This window comes from Parasteatoda tepidariorum, chromosome 5, assembly GCF_043381705.1.
Source record: "Parasteatoda tepidariorum isolate YZ-2023 chromosome 5, CAS_Ptep_4.0, whole genome shotgun sequence".
Taxonomy (NCBI): domain Eukaryota; kingdom Metazoa; phylum Arthropoda; class Arachnida; order Araneae; family Theridiidae; genus Parasteatoda; species Parasteatoda tepidariorum.
This window is the reverse complement of record NC_092208.1, coordinates 90,788,004-90,805,967: the sequence shown is the minus strand read 5'-3', so window position 1 is coordinate 90,805,967 and position 17,964 is coordinate 90,788,004. Positions and strand designations below refer to the sequence as shown.

Below are 17,964 nucleotides of genomic sequence, written 5' to 3'. Positions count from 1 at the left end.
CATAAGTAAATTATCAATTTATTTTAAAAAAATGATATCAAAAATCTTTACTTAAATAATGATAGTAGAGAATAAAGATAGTAGAACTTATAAAATGTTAACTTTTTAAAATTGTTTTATATTTTAAGAATCAGGGATGAGAGCAGTTGGAAAGTAAGAAAGAGGAAATTCAAGAATATATATATATATAATACAAAAATTATAAATACTTTTGTATTAATAAAAGCATTAAAACTCTCTTCATAAAATGTCTTTGGTAAAGAATAGATGTAGAGATATTCTATTTTAGGACTTCAAGGCTGAAAACATACCAATGAATAATGATTAGATTTATATTTCAAAGGAGGAGTTATTTTTAGAATCTTTACCTCTTTCACCTCCATATTAGGAAGCATTAAATGATTTTCCATAATGCGTAGGGTTACAAGATATGCAGCTACTAAGCCTTTTTACCTTATTTTCTGTTAATATATAATGCAGGAGCAATAGTTTTTGCGTCTCTCTTTCAGCATGATGTGATCCTGATGAAATCTGTCGGAATAGTCCAAGAGTGTTGTCCACCCCCCTCCAGTGTGGAGAAATGGGTGTGAGCTATTACCACCAACAGCCTACCTTTAAATAAAACTATTGAATAAGTAGTATGGCTCACGACTGAATTATTTGAGCTAAACATAACTAATGATAACAGGGATGTAGCCCTGATATTGAGCCCTGTTATTATATATATATCCTTAACCTGATACTATTGCTCATCTCAAGCGTTTTTTAACTCAACACCAACAGTAAAAAACACCAACAGTAGACAAATGTAAAAATTTGGTTAGTAAAATCCGTTAATCGGAGTATTTGATGTCGTCGATCAACTGGACTTTACAGCTAATACCCACGAATCTGAATCTATACTCTGTTACAAGTTAAGAGAAAATCATTATCCCTATGGAGATATCCTGTTTGCTTCTAAACGCACGCTAAATGGATGCCAAACCCAGCGCAAACATATATCAGTATCACCAACTGTTTAAACGACGTTGCGCAGCCTACTTTTTTCCTACTTTCTTAAATTGTGTGAAATGAGGAAAATAAAACTTATTAAATAAAAGCTAATGTTTTCTTTTTGCTACTAAGAATTAGTAAAAATATCAAAATATCGTAACAAATCTTTCTGTTCGCAATTAAAGAAAGTGATGGAAGAATAATAAAGATTGTTTCGTGCAGACGTGATTTTCTCCTACAGCGAAACTAAAGATAAAAAAAATTTATCTCGAATTTAATTTGTTCGTATGTCAGCATATGACGCTCTATTTTCAGTGATCCAATCAAATCCAATGCTCTTGCAACGACATACAGTTGTCTCGTGTTCAAAACCGAATGTTCTCCTTATTCATCAAAATATGTCATCAAGTCTAGGGTACCAGTAAGGCTACTCTTAACTTTTATTTTATCAATATTTCTTTAATATGTATCGTAAAAGATAGCGCAAATTAATTTTCTGTCTGACGTGTTTAACTTCTAAAAGGCATTACATTATTTTTCAAACATATTTGTATAATTTAATAACTAAGTAAAATGAAATTATATGCAGTCGCAGATGATTACTTAAATCCGTAAAGGTATTTTCTTAGTTTGCAACGGAGTATAGGTAAGTTTCAAGCCACCACCATGAACTGAACTCTAAACAGCGGCAACTCAATGCCTTAACTACAGTACCATCGTAGCACAGATTTCAGGACAGGAGGCAGCATATTCACTAAAGTGTTCGCTTAAGCCGAGAAAGATTGCACAATATTTTTTTAAGGAAGGCAATGTTCTAATATTCCATAGCATACTTATTTGTTCAACTTTCAGTGAAGATCTGAACTTAAAAGCTTTTTTGTGAAAATGTTTCAGCTTACTTGGAGGTATCTGTAGAAAGTTTTTGTTTTAAGTGAGAGACGAGGGACGTGAGCAAATCAGCAGAAGCCGAGATGAGCTGTTTAAATATTTCAGCGCATTCAATCACATACATCCCTCTCTTTGTCACTTTCATTTTCTCAAGTTGAGCAATCTCATGCTTCAGAGTAACATAGCGGTCGTACTTTTGTTTGAAATCATCAATTGATTTGTTATCAGTGTCAAGCAGGAATTCATTCAGTTCATTTTGAGCCTGGAAATTTTGAATAAAGGAAAGGGTTAACAACAGAACTAAGTAATATCAGTTTACGTACTTTTAAAATTATTAATAAAATCAGAGAAAAAGATAAAACTGATACGAAGTAAGATTTTAACATTTTTTTTAATTACAAATGTTGCAATTTCACCTAACGAGAGAAGGGTTTTGTGATTTGTTAATTTTTGATGACAAAAGGGGGGAGAAAAGCTTACGTAAGACAAAATTTAAAAAATGCAAAAAAAAATTGGAAAAAATTACACTTTGAAATATTTAGAATTTGAAATAAAAAATAATTTTGGGTAAAGAATTTAGAAAAACATTCTTCTTAGAGTTTGAGGTCAAGAGTTTTAACCAATAAGGTAAAGTACAAACAATTCATAAAGAATATTCTACTTAAATTTTGTTTTATGCAAAGTTGCTTCGTTTATTTGAGTTTAATCCAAAAATGAGGTTACTACGGTAAAAGTCGTCAAGGTTTAAGCGAAAAATAAGGGGTTACGACTGTCTTACGTAAGCATGGGAGGGCTTTGTGAATTGCTTTTGTTTACTTAAAAGGAGGAAGAGGAATTTAAAATTACTAAAAACAGGCTTACGTAAAATATTTGAACGACTCACAACAGGCAATAAAATACATTGAAATAATTTGTACCATTCTATTGCAATAAATAATCTTAAATGTGTAAAATTTTAGAATTCAAAGCATGTTATGGTCGACTGAATATTTTTGTTCGATAGACCATATAAGGGGACGGTTTTTAAGGAGGTAATAAATTTAGTAAACAGCTTTATGCTGCGTTGCTGTATTTCCGACAGCTGATGTTTTTAAATTCACTAAATGTTTTTATAACCTTCTTCCCTAATGTTTAATTTTTTTTTTTAATTGCACTATACTCAACTACAAACAGATTCAAAAAATGTCAGACTAAAATCGATTAGCTAACCTAATGGTAATAGATTTTCATATAATAATTTTCTAAAATAATTGTTTCCAAAATTTGCATCTCCCTCTACAAACTTGTTATTACTACAAAAAAAATCGCATTTCATTTGAAGAATAATTCAAATTGGTTGATGATGCAAAATGTATAACGTTAATTGAAAAGGGGATATCTGCAAGTAACGTAGTGTGGGTATCTCGATCCTGAATGGTTGTTGAAACGTGGCATTTGTAAACGTTAACAACTGATCTTTCCATTCCATTTCGAGTAAGCCAGGTTCGCCAATCATCGATTCTCTTAAGTGACACATTTTATATTCTTTCACAAATATTTTTTCACAATTATTATTTACTATATATTTCTTTCTTAACACAAAGACAGACATAAAGCCATTTAGACCATAAACAATTATGCATCGAAGTTGCCAGGTACACAAAACAAAAATATATCATGGTTACAATAAAATACAATTTAATTAACTTCAAGTTAAATAACATTCTAACTTATGTGGAGAATCTTAGCTCGATTTCAACACGCCATTTTGCTTATAAAAAATTAGCCGACACTGATGTCATAGGTCACATGCGTAGGTATACATGGTCTTTTTCTTGAAGTGCAAGTACCCAACTATAGGTTTGTAATGTTACAAAATAGAGAGATTTTGCGTAGAGTTGGCCTTGCGTTAATCGTAACCATAAACTTATTTTCTGACCTCTTAGCAATACTTCAATGTGTAAGGAAATTTTCGAGCAAGCACTGTGTAGCCCAAATGGCGTTAATGTTCGGGAAAAGGCTTTTCAAAATCTCTCTATTTATTCCACAATAATACTTATACCTGGATGAACAACCAAAATGTTTAGGTTTATTTAAAAGCAAAATATATTTGAAATTAACAATGATGTTATTCATAATATAAAATTTCAAAATATGGGTAGTAACATGAGTATGATACATTTTTTTAAACAAATCGTTATAAGAGCAATTAGATTTCTTACTTCATTAGTCAGTAGAAATTTATACTCCTCGAATTCTTCAACAAGGGTGAGGGCTTGTGTCCACTGCGCAAGAAGAGATTTTTCAGCTTTTTTTCTTATGCTTTCGAGTACATTTTCGGGAAGTGCTGTCTTTAGATTGTATCTCGAAGATTCTACAGGATCCTAGAAAAATAAACACATCGGTGATATTTAAAAGATTATATATGTATATATAATGTCTTATAATTTATTCTATTTCATACATTCAATAAATTCTAATTGTTCAGTAATTTATTTATTGTTCTATAAATATTCTATTTCATGCAATCAATTTTCTCGAAATTGTTCTATAATTTATTTTATTTCATGCATTCAATCATTTCTAATTATTCTATAATTTATTTATTGTTCTATAAATATTTCATTTCATGGAATCAATATTTTCCAAATTGTTATAACAGGTAAATAAACAACTGCCTTTGCAAATGTAATTTAGAAACCTAAGAAATATACTAGATAAAACTCACTTCATCTAAACACATGTCTACTCGAGGAAAATAGGCCACAGACAGATGCATCAAAGTAAAGGGTTCACAAATTATTTTCACCAAATCAACAATGTCCGGTTCTAATTTATAATTCTCATCTACAAATGTCAGCTCCACTTTAAGAGCACCAATATTGACCTGAAATAGAATCATTGATTTCCATCAAGTCTTGTTAATGAAAGATAATTCTTTTTCAAGTCTTGTTAGTTAAAAATATTATTAAAAATATATTTAACTAAATTTTGTCACGTATTTCTATTATATTTATTGTTCAATTAACTTTTTATCGCTGTAGATTATTTTTAATAAGATTTTTTTTAAATAATTATTCCAAGCAAACTTTTGTCACATATTTCTATTATATTTATCGTTCAATTAACTTTTTATCACTGTAGATTCTGAATTTTTTTTAAAAAATAATTAATCCAAGCAAAAAAAAATACGCGTACAAAAAGTGGCTGTTGAATGAAAAGGACCGATTGGTATCAGTCACCGACTCATTAGATCTGAGGAAAAGCTTATTAGAGTCTATCGACCACTGACTACTAACTGAAAATTTTAATTTTCAGGTCTAGCATTAGATAATCAATTTAAAATGTCCAAATGGTGCTTTGAGCAAAGTCTGACATAAAAAAAATGGGAGAAAAGTGGAAAAGGAGGAAAGCTCATTAGAGTCCCCAAATTGGATAGTGATAACTGTGTGTGCTTACATAAGAAAACCTATTGGGGGTTGGCAACCTAAAAGGAATGGGTCTCAGTCACATGCCCTGGGACAATAAGATCGCGAGTAATCCCTTCTCAATTTTACATAAGAGCGTAAATGGTATGAAAATATTTCTCATTTCTGTCAGTGCATTCGTATTTGGACAGAAAAATCAATTTTTTGCAACATATTACAAAATGTGGTTCATTTCTAAAGTAAAGAAAACATTTTCCAAAATAAGAGTAAAACAAAGTGTTTTCAGAATACTGAAAAATATTCATAATAGTATATGTTGATTAAAAAAAATAATGATAAAATGCACATGGAGTGCATTTTTGATGAAAAAATGTACTGTCGGGACTACTAGCAAAAATGTTTAAAATCACTATTTGTTATATGACGGTTAATGACGGTAATGACGACGTCTGGAATTGGATAATGGCATCTAGTATTACATAAAAGAACGTTTAGAACTAATGTTTTTCAAAAATTAATAAATGCTTCCAGAGTGGCAAACAATTTTTAATAGTCATTTGTTATATTTAGTAGCCGTTGATGACTTCTACTTATGCCCTAAGTCAGATAGTATTGCATATAAGACGAAGTTAAGAGCTAATGTTTTTTGAAAAATAATAAGTGATTGCACAAGTTAGTGAGTGCTTCACTAAGGCAGTCAAGAAAATTGAAAAAAAGAGGAAATTACATCTACAAAATCAACAATACAAACAAAAAAGAAAGGGATTTTTGAAAAAGATAATGTGAAATAGTTTTGGCAAATAAAACTTCCTGAAGGAACCTTTGTAGAAATATCACCACAATGCTTGGTAATGTGAAAATACAAAATATTTTGAAAGTTGTAAAATCGTGATATCAAGGAGATAAGAACAACCTGAAAATTGCAGACTGCATCTTCATATTTGCAAAGGGATTCATAACAAAGTGATTTCAGCTGAGAAGTCATAATGGCAGCGACGCAGTTGAAAAATTGTGTCTTTCTTAGTATGATGCCCTTCTTAAGGCCAACCTTCATGGCACGCTGAACAAGAGGATACCACCTGAAAAGAAAATCATTGTTTGAGTTGGACGCTAATGTATTATGCATTATATTTTTAAAAAAAACACCTTAATAAAGTTTGGTATATCATACGAGGATTTTTTTTAAGTTGGGGCCTTTTGAAAATCAAAGCCAAACGAAAGAAAATTTTTAAGAATTATTTTCTATCCTATAAATTAATAATTTTAAGAATAATTTAAATTAATTTTCAGATTCCATATACGTTTCTCTTTTTTTCCAGCATAGTTGCCAAGTTTGTTTAAATTATCATATTTTACTACTAAATTTAGAATACCCTCTTCATACGAACTTGCCGCCTGCTCCGATAACCAAGAGGTCACTGTCGCTTTCATGCATTCGTCCTCGTTGTAGTGATTAGCGCCAAAATGATGTTTGAAACATCAGGAAAGATGAAAATCACTCAGCTCAAGATCTGGTCTGTAGGGAAGGGTGGTCCAAAACTTCCCATCTAAAAGAGTCTAATAAAGTTGGGATCTGAGCTGCGGTGAGAGAGATTGTCATAGAGTAGCAAAATTCCCAGTCATGATGACAGGGAATTTTGCTACTTCACAAATCTGCCAGTGAATGTATGCAGCAAACAAGTTTTTTGCCAACTAAAAACGCATCATTGACCGTTTCTCGTGCGTCACGGGCTATTTGTTAAATCTGAACATTTTAAAGACACAGAACGGAGCGTACAGTTTACCTACACAGCTGTAACTGGGCACAGTTGTTCCCAAGGAATGCCTGGACACGAGCACTCGTTGCGACGCATGCGTCACCTATTTTAACCGTCGTTGAACAGCCAACCCAATTTTATAGGTTTACAACTACTAATGTTCAACTCCATAGCCTTGTAATTTTGAACCCAATCCAGAAGACAAGGGAACTCCTGGATCGAGTATTGGGAGAAATTAGCCTTTGTGGAGGACTTTTGATGAAGCTAACCAGCATTTGTGTCACATTGAGAGGAAGACCACGAGAACCGCCCACGGTAAGCCTGACGGCCAGGGGACTCTAACCCATGATCCGTCTACCACTGAGGATATTTCACGTCAGCACTGGGGTCGATACAAGCCGGATGCGGAATTCGTATCGACTGGGGTTCGAACTCGGTTCGCCTCATTGGAAGGCGAACGCTCCATCCCCTTAGCCATTGCGGCTCATGCGTCACCTATTAGTGTAAACAATAAAGCGGCCCTTACTTCAGAAACAACCCTCGTGTTTTCATGAATTAAGTTATGACTAGAGATGGGGTTTTCATGCACTAAGAAAATATATTTAGAGATGTGATGTACTGAGATAGATCTAGAGATCAGAGTTTCATGTGGTAGCTTGAAGAACAACAGAGAGTCAATATATTTTTATGTCATTTATATGTAAAACAAAATACGTTTTTGAGCTTGGCAACTTCTTTGGGTATAGTGATCAAACGAGTGTTTTATTTCCTAATAGATTCCTCGCCCTCATTTTTGGATAAATTGCATTACAAGAATGAAAAATGTTCTGAGAAATACAGGGTGTTTGATATTGAATGGGACAAAAAGAATAACGCAGTGTGACTGCCGTAATGGATTTATTCAGCCGAAATAAGTTTATTCTGCAACTACAATTATACAAGTTTTATTTGGCAACAGGGAAAAATCATCGAATGATGAACTCGTCGCTAGAGGCGCTGTTAAACAAAATGTCGTCCTTGCAGGAGAAAGCGTACTGCATTTTCGAATATGCCAAAACCTCCTCGGTAACTGTTGAGCAAAGACATTTTCTCACGAAATTTCGTAAAGAACCACCGCATCGGCATAACATAAGCAGGTGGTTGAAGCAGTTCCAGGATACCGGCTGCTTATGCAAGAACAGAAGCCCAGGACGAAAAGAAACGAAACCCGAAGTCATGATTCATGAAAAAAATCCGTAAAGAAGAATTCGTGATTCGTTTTTACGGAGTCCCTCAAAATCAACGCCACGTGCAGATGCAGAACTGGCTGTCCCTCACACAACGGTGTGGCGTGTTTTACGGAATCGTCTCCAATTCAAGCCGTACAGATATCAGATGGTCCAGGCTTTAAAACCTACTGACAAACTGTTGCGTAAGAATTTCTGTGTAAAATTTCAAGAAAAGCTCGGCGTGAATGGTTTCGAGAACACACTGGTGTTTGCCGATGAAACCACGTTCCACTTATGTGGCAAAGTTAATCGCCGTAATTTGCGATTTTGGGGAACGGAAAATGTCCATGTAACATTAGAACATCAGCGTGATTCTCCCAAGGTTTCGTTTTCTGCGCTTTATCAAACAGTTGTGTTTTTGGTCCATTTTTCTTTGCTGAAAAATCGATTAATGGGGACATTTACTAAGACATGCTCTCTGAGTGGTTGCTCCCCCAGCTGGAGGAAGCTGTTCCTGATTTAATTTTGCAGCAAGATGGTGCTCCCCCCACATTGGAATAACAACGTACGTGAATTCCTGAACGAACGTCTACCCCATCGCTGGATTGGCCGAGCTGGGCCACAGGATTTGACATGTCTTCATTGGCCGCCGAGATCACCAAACCTAACGTCCTGTGATTTTTTTTTCTCTGGGGTTTCGTTAAAGACAAGGTGTTTGTGCCTCCACTTCCTCAGGACTTAGAGAAACTGAAGAAGCGGATAACTGCAGTGTTGAACTCCATCACAGGGGATATGCTATCACGAGTGTGGCAGGATTACCGTGTAGACATTTGTCGTGTCACCGGAGGGGCACATATTGAACACCTGTAGAAACTTGAATAAATGTAGTTTTCAGGTAAATTTGAATTTTCTAAATATATTAATTATAACGTTTACAATCATGTTTTCTTTTTGTCCCATTCAATGTGAAACACTCAGTATTCAAAAAATGTTTCAAGAGTTTCTGCAAGAATTGAGATACATGAATGTTATGAAATACATTTTTTTTAAATGTCAGTTTATTTTCAGCGCAGTTTATTGTTATTTTTTAATTAAATATTTAATGTTTAACTAATTATCTTATTCAAACATATAGTTTTTATGGTACAAGGGTATAGCCTTAAATATGCTGACAGACGATATTTTAAGGGTGGAGAAGAGTTTCCGAAGATAAGTTACAAAATCAGGCACAAATACAAAGTCTTGTCTGAATAAATATACCGTTACATGTTTTTTGACATTTTATATTATTATTTTCCGAATTTAATACATTAAAATCAACTATGACTGAATGTTCAAAAGGTGATATGCTTTTTATAAAGATATTTCACTAGACCTGATACGCTCATGCACTGTTTCAAATGTTCATCAGAAAAAACTTTTGAACCTGTAGCTTCGGAGAAATTTTTTGTATCCAGATGGCAAAGTCATTCCTAAACTTTTAAAAACATCTTATACAAATGTTATTGACAGGGTTAGGATGTTGATAATAATAACATTTCTTTTGCATGTTCCCTTCCATGGAACATCATTTGCGTTTTTTCTTTTTGGCCAATTTTAATATGTTTTAAATTGCTTTTGTTCAAATGGATAGATAATTTTAATTTTAAAAGCATTTTGCTTCTTAATTAATTATTTCCTTTATAAACTATTGTGTGCATTGAATCTTGTTATTTTAAATGTTTTCCAATATCAAGTGCTGATTTTGTAGAGAGTTTTTTAAAATACAAAATTTTCTCTTGTGTACAATAGGCAATTTTTCATTACTCTGCAATTCTGATATTCTTGAGGATCATAACTAAAATAATAAATTCTTATAATAAATACAAGTCACGACTAATAATTTCTTTTAGAAAAAAAAGTTGAATGTTTTCAAACATCTTCTTATTTGTAGAGCATTTTTTATTGTTTTTTTATACTATCTTCTTTACATTTTCAGTAAATTTCAGGTTATCAACATCCTAGCCCTGATTACTAAGATGTAACAAATATTGTTTTGCACATTGCTGATACAATTGTTAAATGAAAAACCAAATTCACTTTTTGTAGAGGACATCTTGAACATTCAAAATCTCCATTTTAACAGCCTGAAGATAGGTGTCCACCTCGTACGGTTCATCTCTCTTCAATGAATTCTCTCTGAAGAATGAGAGTTTGGCACCAATGAGAAGCCACACTTCCTGAAGTCTCTGTATGCACTTGTTTGACAGAATATAGGAAGCAGACAACTTCTGGATCAATCTCTGCATGTGGACGGGGGTCACCTCGAAGGTGGCCATCTCTCGATAATATCTCGAATGAGGATCGTAGGCACATTTCTTTGCTCGAGTAGAGAACATGAGAGAATCAACTGAAATTATTGATATTTGTTTAGAGTGATTGAGCTACTTCATATGAAAAGAAAGACAAGTCACAAAATATGAAATATAAAAAAAAGACGGCAAATTTATGATTAAATATAATGAGTCATTCCTTGTTTTAGGTACTACTTCCTTTTTTAAAAAACATCACGCCATAAGAAATGACACGCGAAACCTAAATTATAAATTAGTTTATATATAAGAGGTTTGTAATCACACTTTTTTACATTTTAAAAGTCACAATAAGCAAAAACGTGAACTCCTTAAGGGTCGCAAAATAATATTTAAACAAATAAGAAACAAAGTTGACAACTGTCACATTATTAGTGAAAAAGGCGGGTGGTGAAACATCAAAACGAGCTTGACAAAACATTTGGAGATGTTTCCAACTTCTGATTTCTACCTGTTTACTTTTTTTTATAATCGTCATTGAACAGCAGATCCAACTTTGAGTTTGCAAAGGTTCAACTACCAAAATTACAAGGCAACGTAATTTTGAGTCCGATCTTGAAGACAAGAATTCTCTTGAATCAAGCATTGGGAAAAATTCCAGTATTCAAAATCAAGTATTAGGAGAAATTTGCTTTCGTGGAGAACTTCTGGATGGAACTAATCCGCATTTGAGTTACATGGAGAGAAAAACCACGAACCTCCCACGGTTAGCCCGACGGCAAGGAAATTCTAATCCATGATCTGTCTACAATTGAAGTTATTTTACGCCTGCACTGTGGTCGATGCGAGCTGAATTCCTATCAACCAGCCTCCGCTGGAAGTCGAGACAGGCAGCGAGCGCTCTATCCCCCGAGCCACCGCGGCTCATTCGCTTCAACTTAATGCTTTGAGACCTTCAGAAGTGCGTTTTTAAGCTTCCTCTCCTTAAGATTATATTGCGACTCCCCAAATGTAAATACTTTTTTATATTCACTTTACACAATTATTTTAAAAACATATATATATCGAACNATAGAACACCCCGCATTACTCTTTACATAGTAAACAAAAAGTGATAAATTTATCTTTACCAATAAAATAAGAACGTCTTTTGTTCTCCATAATAATAATTTCACTTCAAACAAAAAATGCGCAAATAAAAAACAAAGTTTTTTATTTGCGCATTGTATGAGTTATAAATATGTTCAGGTTTTAAAAAACAATTATGAAAGTAAAATCAGTTGAATTATTGCATTCACCAAACCCTTAGCTCCTGTATTCTACTGCGAAACAAGCACTTAAATCATGCGCTGTTTGTGCATTATAATTTTACTTGATTTATCCCTTCAACTATGGTGAATCGAAAAAGCACCTTTATACAACTATTGCTACAGTACAAAAAAAGTAGAATAAGGTCAAAATAATGAAAATAATATCAAAATTTTTTAAGACGAAATTATATTTTTATTTGCTTATTGTTTTCTGAAATTTTGGAAGAAAAAAAAGGAAATTCGGATATTTTTGTATTTTTTTAAGTAGCAAAATGTTTTACTTTTAAAAAACCTGCTATTAATTTAGGAGAACTCAGATAAATTAATAATTCAAAAAAAATTTAATTTGTGTTCTTAAAATTGCAAACTCTTAATATTTATAGTTTTTAAATTTAAACTATAATATTTATAGTTCATAATATTCTATCTTAAAGTTCTTAAAATTCCACATTTAACATTATTACATTTTTTTTTGTATATGGTACATCTGTACTTAATTAATTAAAAACGTCTTAAAACATTCAGAAAAAAAATTTTTAACTTTAAAAGTTGCACAAACAGAACACGAAACCTATGCTCAAAAATTTTGGAAAAAGCTATCTAAAATCTATCTTTTAATCTAACAACTTTTTGTACGCTCTATAACGATAGTGAAACGAAATAATAATATTATTGAACAACTAAGTTACTATTAAGTTACTTTAAGTTAAAGACGAAAACAGAAAATACCTGTGGCTTTCTTAATAATCCATATATATTCTGTTTCAACTTGGCTTATGATTTTCTTTAATTCTTTTTCCATATTCATCTGCGTAAAATATAATGCACGGTCAGGAGTTAATATGCTAATATTGAGCTAAACTTTTTTTTTCTATTAATAAGTCTAGACTAAATTTTAAAAAATACAGTAGTCAGGGCCTCCTGTTTATTCCATCTGTTTATATATATATGTATACATTCCCCTGTAAACAAACTCAATTTTACTTAACTTAAAGATTAAAATTTAGTTTGCTTTGAGGGAAGTTGAAAAGTAGTTAATTAGCCTGCAAAGAAAAAAATAAATCTGAGGGAACGGGTTAGGAATTTTCTGACTATTCTTCGTTTGACAATCGAACAATCTGAGAGAGTTTCTGAAAAAATATAGTTCTCAAAAAAAACTTGAAAATTTTTGCTACCTCCTTATGAATTTTTATTTCCAAATTCAGAAAAAAAAAATGCTGTAAATTTTTAGAAATTCTTACCTTTAAATGATCCGGAACAACACTTAAAATCTTTTCAATGTTGACTTTTGTTAGTGGAGCCACTGCATCGTTGGGAATGAGCTTCCTCAAATAATATTCATATTTCTAAAATAATGGAAAGATGATTAACAGAAAGTGTACAGTGCGCAAAATAAAAAAAAACAGACCACCCTGAATAACTTGTGATCTAATGGTTGGATCTTCACATTCTACGACTCTACCTTAAGGGTTTAAAGAAGTGGCCGCAAATATATATTGATTAATTAGTGCAGACGATATTTTAATTTACAAAATCAGACAAAAAGACGTACTTTCTTTGAATAAACATATCTTTGTTTCGATAGATTCAGTTTCAGAAAATATAGAGGGTAGCCTTAATCTAGGAAAAATGGTTCTTATAGTTTGGTCAGGAGAGCGATCCAAAGTTTGGAATCCTTAATGTTAATTTCACTTTTTGCGTATTTCGCCATATCTCGAGAATTTTTTTAACGAATTTTAAAAAAATTTGCATACTAATATAAAATTTGTTTAGTCAAAAATAATCCAATGTAAAAACAACATTCAGTAGGTATTTTTTTATTAATTTATTTTTTATTAGTTTATTTTATAATAGTCGACATTTTTTTTTAATTGCAAAGTATACAATTTTTCATATAATTTGAAATAATGTATTTTTATATTGCAAAATTCAAAATTTGAGCAAAATTGGTCGATTAGTTCCTGAGAAATTGAATTTTAAAAATACTGCTTTTTCAAAATTGTATTTTGCCATTTAAAATTGTATTACTTTAAATGATGGCAAAAATTGTATACCTTATAATTCATAATTTTTTCGACTATTATTAAATAAAAAAATAAAAAATAAATAAATACATAGTACTAAAAGTAATATTTTTCTTTGAATTGTCTCTGGATGAACGAATTTTATGATTGCGTACAAAAATTTTGTAATTCGCTTCAAAATTTCCCGAGGTATGGGGTAATATGCAAAAAGTAAAATTAACATTAAGGGGTCAAAACTTTGGACCTCTCTCCTGACCCAACTATTGGGACACTTTTTCCTCGATTGCGGCCTATATTTTGAGGGTAAATCCATCGAAACAAAGGTATGTTTATTTAGAAAAAGTACGTTTTATTGTCTAATTTCGTAACTTAAAAATATCATCTGCACTAATAAATTAGCATAGTTGAGGTCACCCCTCGAACCATTAGGATTGAGTCTAAGAACGTGAAGATCCGATCATTAGATCAAAAGTTATTAAGAGTGGTCCGTTTTTTATTTTGCGCACTGTACATATTATTTACATATTAGGGAAAATAGAGAACCAAAACTTACAAGCCATTGCTTCTCTTCAGGTGTCAATCTAGATGATTTTGAAGTGGGGTCTACTGTATCTTGATCCGGCCTATACAAAAGAAATTATTATTTTTATTCTATCACATAATTTTTGTCCTGTCTATGGTTTTTCTATCCAGTTATAAAAGATTATTTTTCAACTTTTTTCAGTTCATTTTTAAATAAAAATAAACTTGTAATAAACTAAACAATTTTCCCATGTGACTCTCTACGTTACTTTCTAATTTTGTCTTCCTTACTTCACATTGTTATGTATTACATATTTGCAATAAAAAATATTTACAAAATAATAAAAAAAATTTACAAAATTATACAAATATTTTCAAATTTGAACATTATCTTCTTCTGAAGGACTACACGTCCCGGGAAGTACAATCCTAGAATAAGGGATAAAAATAACACAGAACTAAACTACATTCTAAAATTTGATAACTAACAATCCGCTCTGCGAGGCACACTTATATTTATGTAGGCTTGGCGACGACATCCCAGAACTTTCAACACGATTCTAGCATAACTCTGTAAATATTAGTGCCAAGATTATCGCCAAGTCGCCAAAAATGTCACCAAACCGAATCTTCTATAAGTAAATACAATAGGCTGCCACCCTTTTTACAACTTTAATTCTTCAGATGAAAAATTAAAAACATTAATGACAGTAAAATACAGTAGACTTGGAATGCGCAGTCAGACAGCCATAAGCTATTGACAACCTTTAATTTTAATTATAATTACCTAATTCTTGTAATTGAAAAATAATTTCAAACTTTTGCTTTAAAACTTAAATGTATCATGGACAGACTGGCAGACCAAACTAAATCATTTTGTTTAAGCATACTGCAAATAAATGCATGGACATTCATTTAACTTAACTTGCTGAACTGTGAATTACATTACATGGTGATCTCTATTGATTCTATGCTAAATTAAATGAGTCCCGCAGTGGACTGATCGTTAAGACACGGTTCAGTCTGCGGTCCACTTGGATCAGTCTGCGTAGGGACCGAGGGTGTGCGGTATTGGTCCTCGTTAAACTGTGCCACCGCAAAGTGCTCGACTTCGCGCGCAGGTCGTCAGGCTACCAAAGCGGGGGTGCCATCCCCTCCGCAGAGGATCAAAATTGTGATGGCATGTCTTCGGATCATCCTCCGGGATGTTTCCCAGATCGTCGCCAATAGCCCATTGTGCAACTCTAGTGCGACGTAAAACAACAACAACAACAGCTAAATGAAATGAATAAAGCCTACTTAAATGCACGTATAAGAGAGGAGCGAAACTCTTCCCGCTTTTGCAGCATTCCAAAGAAGTAACCCATGCCTTTCTGTTTCAATCTTCTTTTTTTTAATAGCCGCTGGTGCTCTCCTGTAAATAAGAATTCTCAATGATCACAATATTTATTCAATCAAAATTATACGAAATCTTTGACGCAGGAAAAATTTATACTTTGGAGCAAATGTCTTTTCGCATTACGTCCATTTGCAACATTTGAAAAATGCTCAAGAGAATAAAGCAACAAAGAGGTGCATGCATACAGCTTGAAATTTTTTTTTTTTTTAAATCTGATAATCTTTTACCTGGTTTTTTTAATTTGACCTAGAATATCCATTCATTTTATACAAAAGAAAGAGAAATTTATTAGTATAAAGAATTTAACAATAAATCATGAAATTGGGTACTTGCACTTCAAGAAGAAGAAGACCTCAAGTACCCACACATGTGACCTCTGACGTCAGCGCCAAACAATCTTTATCAGCAAAATGGCGAATTAAAGTTGAGCTGAATTTCCCTACATAAGTTAGAATGTTAGTTAACATTAGATACAGAGGCGTATCGCACATCAAATGAATTGAAGTATAATTCTTTTGGCGATACTTCTTTTACTTTACATAGATTTATTATTTGTTCATGTATTTTATTGTAACGGTGATATATTTTTTGTTTTGTGTACCTGGCAACTTCGATGCATCATTAGTTTGTTTATGTTCCACGTGGTTCGTGCCTGTCTTTGTCTTAAGTCTCTGTATAAATATATGGTGAAGGAATCGAAATCTTTATCATTTTTTTAAGAGAATTTAGAATGTGTCACTTTGAGAATTGATAGAAGACGGGTTTGGCCTACTCGAAATAGAATGAAAATAATAATTACTAACGTAAACAAATGCCTGTTACAACAACCAATCGGGATCGAGATACCCACACCACGTCATCTGCAGGTATCCCATTGGTTACAAAGCGTACTTCTTATTAGAAACATACTTTTTTTTTTATGCATTCAGAATCTCTCCCTACATAAGAATAGTCATCCCTTAATGTCCAACAATGTTAATTTTTAAGGGGAAAAAATACTGAGCATGTCTGTACTCCCCAATATGCCCCTCCTTCTCGCTCTATTTGATATAAATTGAATTCACAAAAAAGTTTTTCATTGACAAAAGTTAGTACAATAATAACAATAAAAAGAAGAAATCAGAAACAAAGAATAATTTATTTTTACATTTTTAAAACATTAAACAGTTTTCTTAAAATAACTTCACTATTGAATTACCAAAAAAAATCATTCTGGAAATTAATTTGCAATTTGAAAGAAAATTCAAAGTTTATGAGCAGAAAATTAATTTTAAATATGAGTTTTTAAAATTTGAAGGCATAATTTTGCGCGTATGCAAATAATACAGGAGAAAAAAATAACGCAGATGACTTTGTTAGCTGCTTATGTATTATCATATTATCATTATTACGTTATTATTGTTATGTGTACGCATTAGTAGTCCTTAAATGTTGGATAAGTTGAAAGTGTGTAAAATTATTCTGCAGATCCTAAATTTCTGCATTTATGAGAAATATTAATGTGCGTATATCAATTGAAAAGCCCTTTAATAACCTTCATTTATAAACTGTTACTGAATAATTAAGTGTACTACCACAGCAGATCCTAAATTTCTGCATTTATGTGAAATATTAATGTGCGTATATCAATTGAAAAGCCCTTTAATAACCTTCATTTATAAACTGTTACTGAATAATTAAGTGTACTACCACAACACTAACTACCAAAATTTAAAAAGCAGATTTTAGAAAAAAATTAATCAATAAATAGCAGAGCCTTTTCATATTAGCTCCCTCTCTCCTACATTCTTGCATACAGTGCTGTAACTAAACATTTTAAAAACTACACATGTTTGTGAGAGCACATATTTATGCATACATTTGAGAGACTGTTCAGATAGAAGTTTTTTAAAAACAAAAAACAATAAATACAGGTTCAAACAGGTTCAATAAATACAGTTCAAAATGTAGAGAAAACATGGAAAAAATTATAGAACAATGAAAAAAGGGATAAAAAGAAAAATAAGAAGAAACCGAGAAAAAAAGAAAAAAAATCATAAAAAACCGGAAAATAAAAGATATAATCTTTTTATCAGCTCACACGATTATATCCGCAAGAAAAACTTATTGTCTTTCTTAATATTCTTCGTGTTTTTTTTTGTATTTGTTTATTACGCTATATATAT

General features: G+C 32.0%; 1 protein-coding gene across 1 annotated transcript; it reads right to left on the bottom strand.

The window, feature by feature from the left end:
* Positions 1–1,826: 1,826 nt before the first annotated feature.
* LOC139425553 (dynein axonemal heavy chain 7-like) lies at positions 1,827–15,814 on the bottom strand. The gene is made up of 8 exons (XM_071180782.1): positions 15,700–15,814; positions 14,432–14,501; positions 13,096–13,200; positions 10,333–10,642; positions 6,202–6,367; positions 4,589–4,747; positions 4,083–4,244; positions 1,827–2,143 (listed from the first exon to the last, which is right to left on the bottom strand). The coding sequence occupies exons 4-8, from the start codon at positions 10,629–10,631 to the stop codon at positions 1,889–1,891; spliced, it is 1,041 nt and encodes a 346-aa protein (XP_071036883.1). The 5' UTR covers positions 10,632–10,642; positions 13,096–13,200; positions 14,432–14,501; positions 15,700–15,814; the 3' UTR covers positions 1,827–1,888.
* Positions 15,815–17,964: the final 2,150 nt, after the last annotated feature.